The following is a 16,786-nucleotide window of genomic DNA, read 5'->3' as shown; positions in this document are numbered from 1 at the left end:
GACCTACCTGTGCATACCTGTTAGAGTCGCTCCTCTCTGGTCTTCTACACTTTTTTCCCACCTCGAGGTGGCTGCTGCTGTTAATTTAATTGATTTAATTAGAGCCGAATTGCAATAACACATCAGAAGAACAAGCTGGAGAAGATTTCTGGTTTGGTTTGTTAAAAAAAATAAATCTGTCATTATGCATTTTAAGATTTAATATTCAGTCACAATGAGACAGGATTAACAGCTAAACAGTTTCAAAAACAACTTATTCAGGAAAAAAAAATAAACAGAACAGAGCCAGACATCAAAGAGTCCATTCAGTAAAGTCACTAAGACCGGTAAAACTGAAGCAAATCTGCAGTTTGTGTGAGAGGAATCAAAATCCTCACGGACACTTTTTAAAGTCTGATTGTTTACGTTGGATTTTTCTGCAAAAGTAAGTTTTAATTCATTTAAAACAGTCATGTTTGGACAGATAATTAATACACTTTCTTTAGTTTTCATAGAGAGGGTTAATGTGTGCTGTCAGGGAGGTGTTCACAGAGCTCAGGAGTCTGATTTTAAAGTTTGATACTCGGCAGCTTCTTCTTTCGGACTTTTACTTTGAAGAGGACATAGTACAGCATCACTTCCTGTGGAGCGAATTTAACCCGGAAGAGGGCGGAGTCTCCTGAGTTGGGAGTTGGCTGGAACCGGAATCCAGACTCAGCGCGACCAGAACCCTAGACCAGAAATCGAGACCACCACCCGAACCAGGAGCACGAGGACCGACACGAGACTCGAGTTCGCGGAGGCTGAGACGGAGCGCGATTCACAGTTCGACAAACTTCACGGAGAGTGAGGCATTAGCCGCCAACAGCTAACAGTTAGCTGACCGGGAAGTGAGTGCAGCGGAAGAAGGGCGCGAGCTACAGGTGTGATTCCTTCCAAGGATTCGGACAGGTAAGTCGGTGACACACGGGTAAAGCGGAGCACACCTAAGCTGAGCTAACGAACTAGCCGCTAACAGGGCGGTGTCCGCAGCTAGCTTCCGGCGCTAACGTGCTAACACGGAACAAACAGTGGCGTACACAAGAGGAAGTCAGGTGTGAAAAACGTGCTTCCGATAAAGTCGGTAATAATCAATGAGGTATGGATAAAAGACCTGAGCACGTGAGAGGTGCGCGGGCACAGGGAGGGACTAAAGTTTGAGTTTTATTCAGACCAACTTTATTAAAAAAGTCAATCATAGGGGGAGAGAACCAGAACCGCCCCCTGAACGTGCCTCTTCAGATCAAAGCTTCAACTCTGACCTACCCCTCCGAATGGATCAGATTAATCAGTGGTCAAAAATATGGGTGATGACCCTGTTCATTAATCACACTCAGAGGATGGGTCATTGCTCAGGCCCAGCAGTGTGGGGAAATCAGATTATTAGGAATAATCAGAGTACTCTAAGAATCTGTGAGCTGCGCTCAAGTGTAGCAGTCGTTCCTACAGCCTTCAGCTTAGCGGTGTTGGGAATCAAGAGGCTGTTGCGACACAAGAAGGAGCCACTGGTGCTCGGGTGGAACAGCGGCGTACCCATCTCAGCGGACTTGTGTCAGCTGACTGCGAGGAAAATTCCCCGAGATCAACTCGTTGCTGACACCCAATCCAAATATCGGATCCTCTCAGAGGACGCCGTTCTATGGAGATGATCTAAAACAGAGATTGCTCTGCCCTCTTTGCTCGTCTCACGAGTGCCAAACCCATGTTACTCTGTGGGCTGCAGGACGCCACTGTGATCTGACAGCAGAAATAACCACGCCGCCTTCTGTCAGAGCTAAGATGTTATGCTATGTTCCATCCATGTTACCATTGGATGTCAGAACTCGACAGTCACGTCACTTCGGAGTTGACGCGTTCCAGGAAAAGCAGGTTTTTGTTTTGGTTCTTCATGAGTTAGAGCCATTCTACTATCACTAGCAACACAGCATAATACCAATGTTTCTTACACATTCGAGAACTGCCTGATCACTGCTCTGTGTACGGCTTGGTCGCTCAAAAATACACATGTTGGTTTAATGCAACTCAGTTTTATTTATATAGCGCCAAATCACAACAACAGTTGCCTCAAGGTGCCATATATGGTAAAGTAAAGGCCCTTCAATAATGCGAGGAAAACAGAGAAGGCCCAAACAATTATATGAGTTAGGGCTTTGGTGATGGTGGGAAGGGAAAAACTCCCTTTTAACAGGAAGAAACCTCCAACAGAACCAGGCTCAAATATGCTCTCTTTCTAGTCCCTGTCAGTACTCTTGATGCAGCATTTAAGATTCAAGAGCTTTATTGTCAATACAGTAGTATACACAGTATACAGTGTACCGAAATGCTGTTTCACCCTAAGCCCCCCATGGTGCATTTATAAATATATAAAGGATACATCTATTTTGGATTAACTGAAAGTTTTTAGGACTTCCTGATAATAATGAATTACAGTAGTCCAGCCTGGAAGTAATAAATGCATGAACTAGTTTTTCAGCGTCACTCTGAGACAGGATATTTCTAATTTTAGAGACGTTGCACAAATGGAAGAAACCAGTTTTACATATTTGTTTAATATGTGCATTGAAGGACATGTCCTGGTCAAAAATGACTCCAAGGTTCCTCACAGCGTTACTGGAGGCCAAGGTAATGCCATCCAGAGTAAGAATCTGGTTAGATGCCATATTTCTAAGATTTTCAGGGCCGAGTACAATAACCTCAGTTTGATCTGAATTAAGAAGCAGAAAGTTAGCGGCCATCCAGGTCTTTATGTCTTTAAGACATTCCTGCAGTTTAACTAATTGGTGTGTGTTACCTGGCTTCATGGATAGATAGAGCTGCGTGTCATCTGCATAGCAGTGAAAATGTATGCTATGTCTTCTAATGATGCTGCCTAAGGGAAGCATGTATAATGTAAACAGAATTGGTCCTAGCACTGAACCCTGTGGAACACCATAATCAACCTCAGTGTGTGTTAAATACCCCAATTCTTTCATCTTTGGCTGAAGGAAGAACAACACTCGGTGTATAAATGCTCAATCAACAATCTCTTTATTCCATATTCCATACAACACTTTGAGCATTAAAAACATCCGGACGGGAGATGTGCACAGGAGGGTGTCTGGCAACATCTCGAAGTGTCTAACAGTTACAGACTCTTATAGCTTGTTCCCCCTCCCTTCAGGGCCATAAAGCCTAAACCCTCAATATCTTACAACGCCTACGTGACGGCCTTGGCTTCCTGTTTTATCTCCTCTTGATGAGATGGGGCAGAAAAACTCCACGGTACGTTCTGTTCTCTTTGTGATCAGAAAAGGAAGGCCATGATTCTACACAAACCGCATTTCTTATAACTCAGCAGTGTAATGCATCATAAAACAGTGTAATGATTTCACAATCTTTAATAAGAAGTATAAGGTGGCATAAGACAGTATAATAATCTCACACGTGTGAAGAGGACTCGCCATTTACATGAACAAATTAGATAGATAGATAGATAATAGAGTCTATTAGATAGATATGATACAAACCACTGCAGTGCAGTACCTGTAATACCTACAGCATGTTCTAATCACGCTAATAGGATATTATGGTCAACAGTATCGAACGCTGCACTGAGGTCTAGCAGGACAAGCACAGAGATGAGTCCACTGTCAGAGGCCATAAGAAGATCATTTGTAACCTTCACTAAAGCTGTTTCTGTGCTGTGATGAGCTCTGAAACCTGACTGACACTCTTCAAATAAGCCATTCCTCTGCAGATGATCTGTTAGCTGTTTGACAACTACTCTTTCAAGGATTTTTGATATGAAAGGAAAGTTGGAGAGGAGGCTGCCAGTTGTAGCATCCAAGTCTAAATGAATATCAATGGTACTGAAAGTAGCTGTATATAATATTACATTCTCCAAATTGATTCTGTTCACCTGGACGTAGCGTTTTGTGGGAGAAACGTTTCGTCACTCATCCAAGTGACTTCTTCAGTCTCAGCTGACTGCAGGTTTCCCCAATCTTATAAACAGTACATTTGCATAATGACTGAAACCAGGCCACTGAACCAGCCCCCGATTTATACATCGGGGAAACCAAACAACCTCTGGCTAACAGGATGGCACAACATAGAAGAGCTACCTCATCAGGCCAGGACTCTGCAGTCTATTTACACCTACAGGCCAGCGGACACTCTTTCAAGGGTGAGGATGTACACATCCTGGACAGGGAGGAACGCTGGTTTGAGTGCGGAGTCAAGGAGGCCATTTACGTGAAAAGGGAAAGACCATCTCTGAATCGAGGAGGGGGCCTAAGGGTACATCTGTCACCATCTTACAATGCTGTGATTGCAGCCATTCCCCAACTCTGTGAATGGTACTCATGGCCATTGATCAGTGGTTGTTGATCAATGGTCATGAGAATTTGCATAATTTAGATTAAGGAACTGACCTCCCAGCCCATTGTTCCTTCAGTGGGCTGGTTTCAGTCATTATGCAAATGTACTGTTTATAAGTTTGGGGAAACCTGCAGTCAGCTGAGACTGAAGAAGTCACTTGGATGAGTGACGAAACGTTTCTCCCACAAAACGCTACGTCCAGGTGAACAGAATCAACTTTTGGAGATTTACTTTCCTGGATGATTGAGAATGCATCAAGACATAATATTACATTATCTACATTATCTACCCTGAGTGCTCACACTTAGCATCCATAACATGAAGGTTATAACACAAAATCTGTCTCTCGTTCTCACTCTCTGTCTTTCACTCACACAGACACACCACCACCATCAACTTTGCTGAAAAACATTCACCAGGCAGCTGTGATGGAGCAGCAATGTCCATCCAACTATTTTCACGGTTGTTGTGATCATGATAATTTTGTGAGACCACATTGAAAAGGCTCTGATGAGCTTGCCAAAGTTCTACAAGTTGTGCTTCCATCGCTTGTGTCCAGATCACACGCTGCACTGCCGTGCTGCTCCGTCTTTTCACTTTCATTTCTGTGTTCGCGCGTGCGCAGTGTGAGAGGCTGTGGTGACACCCTCGCGACGGCTGACAGGATGTCAAACAGGTTTGATTTACTTACGACCAAGCGATTGATGATCAGGAGCTGGTCGTGAGGTGGTAAACGCTTCTCGTTACCCCATGTATACTGCATGATGCACGACACACGATTAAGGCGAAACTCGGGCCGATCCTCAAAACAGTTGCACGACTGAAAAATCGGCTCAAAATGGGCCAAAAATCGCACAGTGTATGCCTAGCATTTCTTAGCCAACTAAATAAGGGAAAAATTGAACTGAGTAGTTTAAAACTAAGAAGCGCTTAGATTTCAAGTTGTATTTGAGATGCATTTCATGTCCAAAACTCATTTAACAAAGGCATTTAAACCCATCAGTCTCTCAACAGTGAATCATGCTGCTTAACTGTGCAGCACCACGCAGCATGCATTATGAACACTGCATGTTAGACTCCAGACCGGCGACAGAGAAGAAAGCGCTTAAACTCATGTTAAATGTGATATAAAAGAGTTTCAAGTGTTATTAAAATTTGCCAAATGAAAATCCAAAAACCTACAACTGTGACTGAAAAGTGTGGCGCATTGTGGCATGCATTAGGAATGAAAGTCAATGACCAGGGGTGCACCTAAGTGGTCCACAGGTGCACATGCGCTTTCAAAATAAAAGACACGCACCAGATAAGAAGTTGCAATGCGCGTTTGCGTACATAAGATTTTCTGGAGGAGGACAGACATTTGTTTAGAACTCTTAAAGATGTTGAAGAAGCAAGCTCCATTAAGCAATTACTTTGGTGTTCCTCCACCTCCAAAGAAATGTCAGAAGGAGTCCGAACCGCAAAAGAAACGCGTATTCTCGGAAAAGTGGTTGCAGGAGGTGAGCTGGCTTCAAACAAATGATGAACGCACAGAGATGCGGTGCAGAATATGCCTTGAAAATCCCACTCTAGCGGACAAAAACAGTGCCTTTTATATGTACGCAAACGCGCGTTGCAACTTCTTATCTGGTGCGCGTCTTTTATTTTGAAGCGCATGCGCACCTGTGGACCACTTATGTCAGGGGTGTCCAAACTTTTTTTCACTGAGGGCCACATACATACAAATATAGGAGGGGCTGGGCCACTTACTAGAAATTAGATATATAACCTTAACTTTAGTGTATTAAAGTTAAAAAATCACTTAAAAGTGGTCAAATATGTTATATTGTTAAATATAATTAAAGACAAAACTGCCTTCATCACAGCTTTCCATAAATGGATTTTTATTGATTTATTCAGAAAAAGCTTTGGTAGCTCATTCTCAGAACAGCAGCAGATTTCTTCTTAGACAGAAGATTTACAGCACAGAGAAAAAACAATAAAGGGGAAAATAGGACGGGTACATTTCAAGCTTGTTATTTAAGTTCTTAGGCTTAGCAACACACCTATTAATGTTCGTTTGAAATGGTTATCAACATTAACAGACTGAACTGGACTTAATAACAGGAGTCCATATAATTTTAGTAAATTATTCTGGTGAGTATCAGCTGCGCTGGGTATGTAAATCGGGCCATCCAGCTGCGGTGCTGATTGTACGCCACTCGTGCCAAAAATCCGGACAAATGTCACTTGATGAAGGAGCAGATCTGCATCAGATGAGATCAGCTGACTTTGCGTGTGCGTGCGCTGTGCACAGCGGCGTGTACTCTGTGTGTTAACAAGAAAAACGCATATAAGAAAGTGGTGCGCAAAAGCAGGGTAGTGACAGAATTGATGCGCATTATTGATATTTGAAGCATGTGTACCTGCACATGCATGCTTATTAACACACGGGTACTGTGGAATATATTTTTTACTCACCTAAAGTGCTCGTGCTCTCGCACGCCCCGCAAAAAACATTAGCAGCTGTGCGGTGTCTGTGGCATCAGTGCTCGGATCGCATGGAGTAAAAATCAAAAGCACAGCTTTATCAGACAGTTGCAGTCATATGTTGGCTGACAGTCTTCAGTGCGTCGCACAACTGCGTCGAACAACTGTATTTCTGGACATGCTGACGTTGTTGAAGTCCTGCACTTTTTCCGGGCACATTATTTCGGTGACTTTAACGAGGCCGTGTTTTATGAGGTCTCCATCTGAAAAAGGCTTGCCATGTCTTGCGATGAGTTGGGCGACCTCATAGCTGCTATTGTAGCCTTTTCCTGGACCTTTTGAGCACGAAAAAAATACTGTTGCTGACCCCGCAGGATAGCTACCCTTTGCTTTAATTTCTGCTCTCGCTCAGCACCAGTGTAGGATGCATAGGCCTGATGTTTGGTTTCATAATGACGTCGTACATTATACTCTTTCATAACTGCCACAGTTTCAGTGCAGATCAGACACACGTCCTCTTCAATTCTTTGAAGAAATATTCACTCTCCCACCGTGTCTGAAATTTTCTGCACTCACTCTCTACCTTTCGCTTCTTTGGTTCTGCCATGTTTGGTAACTTGGGGTAAATTTCTTCTTTGATTGTCCTTTTTGGTGGAGCAACTGCCTTGATCAACAGCAGCTCCCCCTGGTGTTAAAACTAAGAAGTGCAACACACTCAAGCAAAAGTTGAAGTGCGGGCCATTTTCTATTCTATTTATAAAATTACTTGCGGGCCAATTAAAAATGGACCGCTGGCCGCAGTTGGCCCGTGGGCCGGAGTTTGGACACCCCTGACTTATGTGCACCCCTGTCAATGTCAACCACTTCAATTAAAGTTAACATCCAAAACAACAAAACCATAAATCATCCAGCCGTTTCTTACACTGATCTGGAGTCAGCTCGCGGGGGCAGCAGCAGCAGGGAGGCCCAGACCTCCCTCTCACCACCACCTCCAGCTTACCTGTGGAAACACTGAGCTGTTCCCAGGCCAGCCGATAGATCTGGGGCTTCCTCCTGGTAGGACAGGCCCGGTCGGAGCACCTTACTCAGGAGGCGACAGATTCAGTCGTCTCCTTTCTGTGTGGAGGAGCAGCGGCTCGACTCTGAACCCCTCCTGAACTCCGCACCCTGTCACTAAGGCAGAGTCCATCCACCTCTCGGAGAAGGCTAATTTCCACGCTTGTATCGAGATCTCAGTCTTTATTTTTTTCCAGCATCATTCTGTCTTTTAATGAGATCTCTTCTATTTTCTTTACTGATGACATGAAGCTGTATATGTCACTGAACCTCAGCAGCTCGATACTCTAACCCAGGTTAGTGATTGGCTCTGCGACACGTGTTTTAAAGGCCAGTAACACCGAGCTCTTCCTGAAATCGCTCAGGTTCTTGATTCTTTCTTTCCAGCTGTCGAGCTCAGCGTTTGAATTCTTGCTTCAATGTTTGATTTTTCTTTGAGCTTCGACTGATGTGTAAATTCTGCCTTATTCTTGTTTTTCTTTTCAGGATCATTTCTAAAATGAGACATTTGGTCTGCGTTTGTGTTTACGTTATTGTAAAGTCGTGTTTACCAGCATGGACAAATCCGGACCGTTAACAGGTGACGTCTTTGATGAAACAGGTTATAGAAGGGAGCTCCCCTCGCTCCTGTTTTAGGATTCATGTATTTACACACAGAGCTCTGAAAGGCTCCACGTTATGTTTCACACCGCGGCTCGCTGTGTTCCCTCCCCGGCTCAGTGACAGATGGCCTCCCTCTGACCACAGCTGTGATTATTTCACTCTTTCAAAACATTGTTTAAACAGACTTCCTGCTGATAGTTTATTTCAGACTAGGGGTGTGTGGGTGTGTGTGTGTGTGTGTGTGTGCGCGTGTGTGTGTGTGTGTGTGGCGCTCTGACTGTTTTACTGTGAAAAGTGTGTAATAAACTTTTTCTGTGCAGTAGAAGAAGAAAAGATGAGTGGCGGCATGAACAGCATTGAGGCGGTGAAGAAGAAGATCAAAGTCCTGCAGGAGCAGGCCGAGGAGGCTGAGGAGCGGGCAGAGCGACTGCAGAGGGAGGTGGAGAAGGAGAAAAGGAGCCGGGAGGAGGTACGGCATGCACACCCGAACGATGTCCTTAAGTCACAGGCGATGACATTATGTATTTCACAGCTGTTTCCTGTCAGGTGGCATGAAGCTGCACTCCCAAAGTCCTGTACTGCTGTGCGTTTGTCATTGTGGGTTTAAGTGGCACTGCATTTACCTGCCGTCAGACAGGAGTGATGCCATTACTCGCAATCAGACCTCAGTCACAAAACAGGAAGTGTGCCTGATGCGGCTGGCTCTGTTTGGTCTACAGTCTGAAGTTTAGAGTGAACTCGGCGTGTTTGAAGCAGGGCGTAAAGATCAGGCGAGCTGTGTAGTTCCAGCTGTTTTCACTCTGATTGGCTGTTTAAGCTGTCCGTGATAACATGCTGATCGTTTGTTTGATGTCGCTGGAGGAGACTGCGTTAACCCGGCAGCCAGCGTGAACAGGAAGTGATGAAGCTCGATGAACACGTTCCTGCTGCTTCTTTAAACACAGATATATTTCACCTCTGTAATATTCTGGATGTTTATAACTGGGCTCTTATGTTTGTAAACGTTTAGATATCCTGTTATTTCTCTCACTGTTGCTGTGCTGCAGCGACATCATTTCCTCCGATTATTAAAGTGTTGTGAAAATGACTATGATTGATAGGAGGTGTGTTGGCTCACGCACACCTGGAGGTGGCTCACATGTGGTTCCCCCCACACAGCATGCATAGCCTCATTGCTACCTCTTACAGTAAATATCCAGTACCCTTCCTGTCAGCGGAGTGTGTACTCTGAGTACTGCAGTACACTGTGTGAGTGTGTGTGTGTGTGTGTGTGTGTGTGTGTGTGTGTGTATCAGGGCGTGACACGCTGATAAACGGCAGCATGAAGCTGCTGATAACACACACTTAGCTGTGTGACCTGATGCGTACAGGAAGCCTGAGCCGTTTCACTTCCTGTTACCTCCAGATTAAAGGTGCTGGGTTAAAATGGCTGCAGTCGGCTTGTGCGTTCTGCTGCTGAACTCGACTTTAAGCAGAGTTAAAGTCGTTGATTTTATTTTATGACAGTTTCTCATATTTTAAGAGTACCTAGACAAACTACAGATAAGCTTTGTTTTTGTTTTTTAGGCACGTTTGTGGATCATGAAATCAGAAACATTATTTATGAAACAAATGAGTCCTATGTCATTTCCTGTTTGTGCTGCTGAACCAGAGCAAGCTTGTTGTTGTTACATTATTAATACAATAACTAGTCAAAAACACATTTTTAGCTTTAAGTATTTCATGTGCGCACCTGTGTGTGAAAAGGACTTTTATTGTGAAAGGAAGGAACAGGATCGGGGAATGACAGGATGTTTGCGCCCTGGGGGGTTAGAGGTCGATGTGTCAGCTGACCCGTGTCCGCGTCTCCCCGCAGGCGGAGGCCGAGGTCACGTCTCTGGGTCGGCGTCTGCAGCTCAGCGAGGAGAACCTGGACCGCACTCAGGAGAGACTTGCTGCCGCGCTGCACAAGCTGGACGAGGTTGAGAAGGTGGCCGACGAGAGCGAGAGGTCAGAGGGCGCTTGTACTCCACAAATACTGCAAAGTACTACAGCTTGTAATAATAAACAGTAATACTGTGGCGGTACTATGACTTTAGAGAAGCACTGCAGGATTTGTAGGGCTTGTTTGTAGCCTTTTTACACAGCAGCAGTGATGAGAAGGTCAAAGGTTAAATGTGATCACATGACTCTGTCCACAATCAGGGGGATGAAGGTGATCGAGAACAGAGCCCTGAAGGACGAGGAGAAGATGGAGCTGCTGGAGGTGCAGCTGAGGGAGGCCAAAACCATCGCTGAGGAGGCAGACCGCAAGTATGAGGAGGTACTGCAGTACTGCACACTCTGCTAGCGGCATTACCACGTAGTAGTAGTAGTACATAGTGGTGTTGTACACAGGAATGCAGTGTGCTGTTTGATTGACAGGTGGCTCGTAAACTGGTGATGGTGGAAGGAGAGCTGGAGCGAGCTGAAGAACGAGCAGAGCAGGCCGAGAGGTTCAACACACACACACACACACGCACACACACACACGCACGCAACTTTCAGAGCCACTTTATTAGGAACACCTCAGGGACCACACAGGTGAGTTTCGAGCGAGTAGGTGTTCCTAATGAAGTGGACTTACCTGCCTCTGTAACAGCATGAAGCTGCTTTGATGCACTTGGTAACTGTGACATCACATTGATGACTCTGTGTGATGCCACACTGCTTCTGTAACAGCTCCGCCTTTCTCCCTCTCTGTTTCCACGACAACTGTCTGCATGCCCTGCTACCTGTCTCCACCTGTCTCACAGTAAGGTTCGGAGGTTGGAGGAGCAGCTGAGGAGCTTCGATCACTCGCTGAAGAGTCTGCAGGCGTCCGAAGATAAGGTACTGAGGGTCATGTGACCTGGACCTGCTGTCCGAGTGAAGCTCCTCCTCCTGACCTCCCACTGCCTCCTTGATCTCTGACCTTTACCTGCTGCTTCAGCTCCTCCTCCTCACCCTCCTCCTCTTGCTGCTCTGCATGAATCTACCTGCAGGCTCAATGACACCTGACAGTGCGCGCGCGCGCGCGCACACACACACCTGATCCCACACACACACCTGATCACTCACACACACACACACACACACACGCACACCTGATCACACACTCGTAGAGCGCTCAGGTGGTGTCAGGTTGATTAAAATCCTTCTAGAAGCAGTTCTCGACACTCGGCAGCCATCTTGGTAACAGGGTGTCAAGCTGCAGGTGAGGTAGGAATGTAAATCAGTGGCTTTGTTGCCATCCTCATGAGCTGTCACATGACCTGAAAACGAGGGGGCGGAGCCTCCAGGATCACATTTATGGTGTTCCACCTTGCACCTGCACCTGTCTGCCTGGCGACAGAATACATCATCAGTTCCGTACCTGGCAGTCTCTCAGAGCAGCACCTGTGCAGGTGTGCTGCTTCGTCTAAGTCCTGAGGCGGGAAAATTAAAGATGGGGACTGAATGGACAGTTGGGTCAGGCTCATAACATTTCCAGGTGCTGCTGAGTGCGTACTGCTTTAGTCGGAAGGTAGTTGATACCTGACACCACCTGAGCCTACCTGCCCACATGCCTGTCTGACACACTGTGTCCTCTGATGTGACCTTTGACCTGCAGCAAGACCCGGGTGTTGGAGGAGGAGCTGAAAACTGTGTTTACAAGTGCAAAGTCTCTGGAGGCCCAAGCCGATAAGGTAGGAGGAGGGGGTGGGGCTTCATGGCTCAGGTAAAGCTGCCGGGGAACGGAGCCGGTGCAGTCTCTGGAGCCAGAAACGGTTCATCCTCACACCTGTGTGCTCACCTGTGTGTACCTGCTTTCTGATTGGCTGCTGTCTCTGTGTGTCAGTACTCTCAGAAGGAGGACAGATATGAGGAGGAGATCAAGAGCCTGCGCAACAGACTGAAGGAGGTGAGTGTCATGTTCACCTGTGACGTCATGACCTGTTCCAGAAACTCGATTTGTTCCTTCTTTTCACAATAAAAGCTGTCAGCTGCATTTCACATTCTCCCCCGTGTGTACTTCCCTTTTGTCATTCGACTTCCTGTGTTTCAGGCTGAGACCAGAGCTGAGTTTGCCGAGCGCTCAGTGGCCAAACTGGAGAAAACCATCGATGGTCTGGAAGGTGAGGCTCACGATCAATATTCATCACAGATGACAAGTGTTATTTGTTACATACACAGTACAACATGCGTCCGAGCTGCGGACAGCCTGCAGACTTAGCCGCGCCATTCCAGGTTTTAGCATGGTTTTCTAGTCAGGACCCTTACTGGATACATGGTGGTAATCGAACTTGCAACCCTGGGCACGCGTGCCACAGCTGACACGCGAAGGGTTAACTGATGGCATGACCATAGCTGGACTGGCCATCGGGCATACTGGGCATTTGACCGATATGCTCAACTTTATTTTATTTTATTCATAAGGTTAGTTAGTAGAGTTGCCAACCGTCCCGTAAAAAATGGAATCGTCCCGCATTCAGAGAAAATATTACGGGTTTCGTATTGAGCTGAAAAGATGCACGGTTTGTCCCGGACTTCAGCTAGAATGAAAAAAGACAAAGCTGGAGTTTTTCTGTGTCTTTACCCTGCACAGCTGCCTCTTCTTCTCTCATTCTCTCCCTCCCTCTCCTGTTGCTACTTCAATCATGAAACTGATCAATGATCAGCTGATCGGCTTTTCTCTCTTGTTTGTTTATCGCCCACTTTGGGCCAGAAAGAGGAAACCAGCGGATGTCGCGCTAAACAGCAGCAGCACGTTTAAGCTTGGTCAGCTGTTGTTAGAATTTATTTAATATTAATTTCTAGTATCAGCTGATGTTTGCTGGAGCCACAGCTGTAAAAGCTGCTGGTCATGATATCGGTTTGGAGATGTGGTGAGAGGGAAACATGAAGATGAAACCAGGAGACGTCCTTACTGAATCATCAGAGCTGAACAATGATGGAGAAACAGGTTTACCTTTTAGGTGACATGAATGAGTTGAAGGGAAGTTATGAACTGTTTCTGAGAGACAAATAACAGCAGGATCCTTTTCTAAGTAGCTGACAGCTGGTAACTGTGCAGGGGCGGATCTAGCAAAGTTTTGCCAGGGGGCCAGGTAGGGCATTAACAGGGAAAGGGGGGGACAGAAATACTTTTCTTTCTTATTCTCATTTAAAATGTCTCGCTTTTAACAAATAATTATCTGAGTCTTACAATCAGAGTTTTTATCTGATGTAAAATGCATAGAAATCATACATATACCAACAAGACAGTGTACATCACTGTCACAACAGCGTTTGTTTTCGTTCAAAGGCTTTATGGCTTTTCCTATAATACCGTGTGGGCCGGCCGTTGAAATTTCCACATTCCAACACTTCAAATGCTTCAGGAGCTGCCCGCTCAGCGCAGCATCAGCACCACGGAAATACACGGATACATCCGTAGACTCGAGACAGAATTCCCAATGCGTTTTCGGGACTTTCAGGTGTATGGACCAATGTTTTCTTTTCTGATCAAACCAGAAAGGTTTAATGAGCAGCTGGATTTGTCTCACATTAACTGGCTGGACACAGAGGACATCGAAATGCAGCTGATTGAACTGAAAACCTCGACTCTGTGGGGGTCAAAGTTTGCAGAACTACGAATGCAGCTGGAATCCACAGCTGTGCGTGTTCATGAAGCTTGCATTTTCACCTGCTGGACATCACTACCTGACAAGTTTAACTGTCTTCAGAACATTGCAGAGGCATTACTGACAGTATTTGGTTCTACATATCCGTGTGAGCAGATTTTCTCTCACAGGAAGAGTGTCCTCAGGTAGCCGTGAGAATGCTGGACACTCGGAGACCTGTGTCTCTGAGTGGGAGACCAGAGATCACATTAATATGTGTATCTCTGTGTTAACAAACATGCCATATTGGCCCAGTTTATTTTTCTTATCATTGTTGTGAGGAGACCATAAATAGTATTTGCATTTTCTGTTGTACAGTTCATTTGCTGTTATGGATAAAAAGTGTCTTTTTTTTTTTTTTTTTTTTTGTTTCAAAATAGCTGATAACTATTCGCTGATAGCTGCCAACAAATATAATTCTATAAAGTTGTTCTATATAGTGTGTAACTGTTAATATAGAGCGTTATTCAATTTAGTGCTAATGTAATCATATGGCACATTGACTTCTGAGGAAATCTTAGATGGCACTCATCATCAGAAAGGTTGCCTACCCCTGCCGTATAGTCTTACCACTATACTATCAGCTGATAGCTGAGGTCACAAAATAAAACTATAAGACAGGGGTCCCCAATCTCAGTCCACGAGGGCCGGTGTCCCTGCAGGTTTTAGATCTCACCCTGGGTCAACACACCTGAATCACATGATTAGCTCATTACCAGGCCTCTGGAGAACTTCAAGACATCAAGTACGCCAGTACGTACTCGCGTGCTCGGTGAGTACGTACTCGCCTAGAACGCGAGCACGGACTCGTGGGCCGTTTCTCAATTGTCAAGTACGCGAGCACGGACTCGTGATTTGTACAGTCGGAACACCAGCGTACGTGATGATGTCACAGGTCCGGAGTTTTTACTGCCGTCCCCTCCTAATTTAACTGTGAGTAACATGTTATGAAGCTTAACTTTAATCACAGCCAAACCGGTTTACTCAGGAACAAATAAAACACTGAAATAAACCAAACATTAACATTTAGAAGTGATCTAAGTGACTTATATATCATTTGTAACCTCAGTAGTGAAACCTCTAATAATAAAAATAGTGTACATGTACATACCTTAATAAAAACAAGCAGGTGAGATGTTAGAACGCTTTTATTTCTATTCTAGTGGACACTCAATACTATAGACAGCTGCTGGGGGTTTTTTAACCTGAGTAGTGAGAAGTCCGCGAGCGGGGGGACGGACGATGTGCCGGGAGTCCGCTGTTGAGTTTTGGACGAAATGCATTCTGGGATATATAGCTGTCCCAAGTCTACACCGATGCATGCTCGATAAAATGGGCGGATCGAGAACACATCCGGGACTTTTTCGCGTTCTCGGCGTGATGCGTACTTCGAATTGGAACAGTACTTGGTCTCCGACTGATGACGTATCACGAGTACACGAGAACGCAAGTACGCACAAGTACGCATATTGATAAACGCCCGTTGAGAAGGTAATTTATCCATTTAAATCAGCTGTGATGGATCAAGGACACATCTAAAACCTGCAGGGACACCGGCCCTCGTGGACTGAGATTGGGGACCCCTGCTATAAGACCTCAGACCAGCCTGTGATTGATGTGATTGGTCATTCACTGGTTGGCCCCTGCTCTCTGTGTTGCAGACGCTCTGACTTCCGCCAAGAACGCAAACCTGGAGCTCCAGGCGACCCTGAACCAGACCATGGAGGAGCTCAACTCCTGCTGAATCTCTGGCTCCGCCTCACCTGACGTGGATGTCAGGAACTCTGTGGCCAAAATATTCCTCTTCCCTTTCTTCCTCTGGCTCCTTCCCCTTTCTCACTGGCCCCTCCCCTTTACCTCTGCTTGCTGGAGGTCAAAAACTAGAGGGCGTTCCTCCTCTGATCATGCTATGACAGCGGTGGGAGGAGCGTGGGAGATATTTCCTCTCCAATCTGGGTCCTCCCCTCACCTTTGGCTCCTCCCCCTCTTTTCTCACATTCCTGCTTTGAACTTTTTCTGCACAATTTGCTTTGTCTCCACCCCGCTCATGTTTTTGTCTACGGGAGTAATGAGTGACTAACAGCCCCGCCCCTCGTTAACTAATGACTAACGGCGTGTTTGTCTTAACGGTTTGTCATTCCTGCTTTAGTTCACTTTGCCACAATAAATATTGATGACTGATTGATTAAAGCCAATCTTCTGTTAGCCAATGAATTATTGTTTTTGTCTTCTGGGGTGTGGTTTACTGGAGTGACCAATCACAGAGGCATTCAACTGCCAAATATGGTGAACCATGGGGCCAATCACAAGCCAGACATGCCTCCTTTTTTCTTTGACCTTAGGACAGAATCAAAGTTAAGAAAAGCGATTACCTGGAGGCAGGTGCTGTCATCACTGATGATGTCACAGTTCATTGTAATAAATCATGAAAGTGAAACAGGATTTTATAAAATAAAAACACCGTATGTAGACCCAAACAGAGTCTGTGGGTTATTGATTGATCGACTCATTTTCTTCTGAAACGGTGAGGCAGCTGTGAAGTTGTACTGCAGTAAAAGTACACGTACAACTCGAGCAGACGTCCGCAGGAGAGTTTAAAACTGACACCAGGTCAGTTTTAGGCTCGGAGTCTGAAAACC

General features: G+C 45.5%; 1 protein-coding gene across 3 annotated transcripts; it reads left to right on the top strand.

Moving 5' to 3' along the window:
- The first annotated feature begins 626 nt into the window (after positions 1 to 626).
- LOC100708478 (tropomyosin alpha-3 chain) lies at positions 627 to 16,624 on the top strand. 3 transcript variants are annotated; one of them, XM_003457563.5, is made up of 9 exons: positions 627 to 930; positions 8,826 to 8,974; positions 10,361 to 10,494; positions 10,690 to 10,807; positions 10,909 to 10,979; positions 11,280 to 11,355; positions 12,344 to 12,406; positions 12,551 to 12,620; positions 15,809 to 16,624. In XM_003457563.5, exons 2-9 carry the CDS (start codon positions 8,840 to 8,842, stop codon positions 15,889 to 15,891), a joined length of 750 nt encoding a protein of 249 aa, XP_003457611.1. In that variant the 5' UTR covers positions 627 to 930; positions 8,826 to 8,839; the 3' UTR covers positions 15,892 to 16,624. The 3 variants fall into 3 exon arrangements, with proteins under 3 accessions (XP_003457611.1, XP_025766913.1, XP_005462414.1); XM_025911128.1 differs by lacking the exon at positions 11,280 to 11,355 and adding an exon at positions 12,116 to 12,191 and having other exon boundaries at positions 628 to 930; positions 8,829 to 8,974; XM_005462357.4 differs by lacking the exon at positions 11,280 to 11,355 and adding an exon at positions 12,116 to 12,191 and having other exon boundaries at positions 628 to 930.
- The last annotated feature ends 162 nt before the right edge of the window (positions 16,625 to 16,786 follow it).

The sequence above is a fragment of the Oreochromis niloticus genome, linkage group LG11, assembly GCF_001858045.2.
Source record: "Oreochromis niloticus isolate F11D_XX linkage group LG11, O_niloticus_UMD_NMBU, whole genome shotgun sequence".
NCBI classification, from domain to species: Eukaryota; Metazoa; Chordata; class Actinopteri; order Cichliformes; family Cichlidae; genus Oreochromis; species Oreochromis niloticus.
Note: the sequence above shows the minus strand (reverse complement) of the source record. Positions and strands in the feature narration are given on the sequence as shown.

Coding starts and splice junctions, on each gene's coding strand:
- LOC100708478 (XM_003457563.5), top strand. CDS start 8,840: ATGAGTGGCGGCATGAACAGCATTGAGGCGGTGAAGAAGAAGATCAAA. Junction 10,980..11,279: donor CGAGCAGAGCAGGCCGAGAG/GTTCAACACACA, acceptor CCTGTCTCACAG/TAAGGTTCGGAGGTTGGAGG. Junction 11,356..12,343: donor TGCAGGCGTCCGAAGATAAG/GTACTGAGGGTC, acceptor TCTGTGTGTCAG/TACTCTCAGAAGGAGGACAG.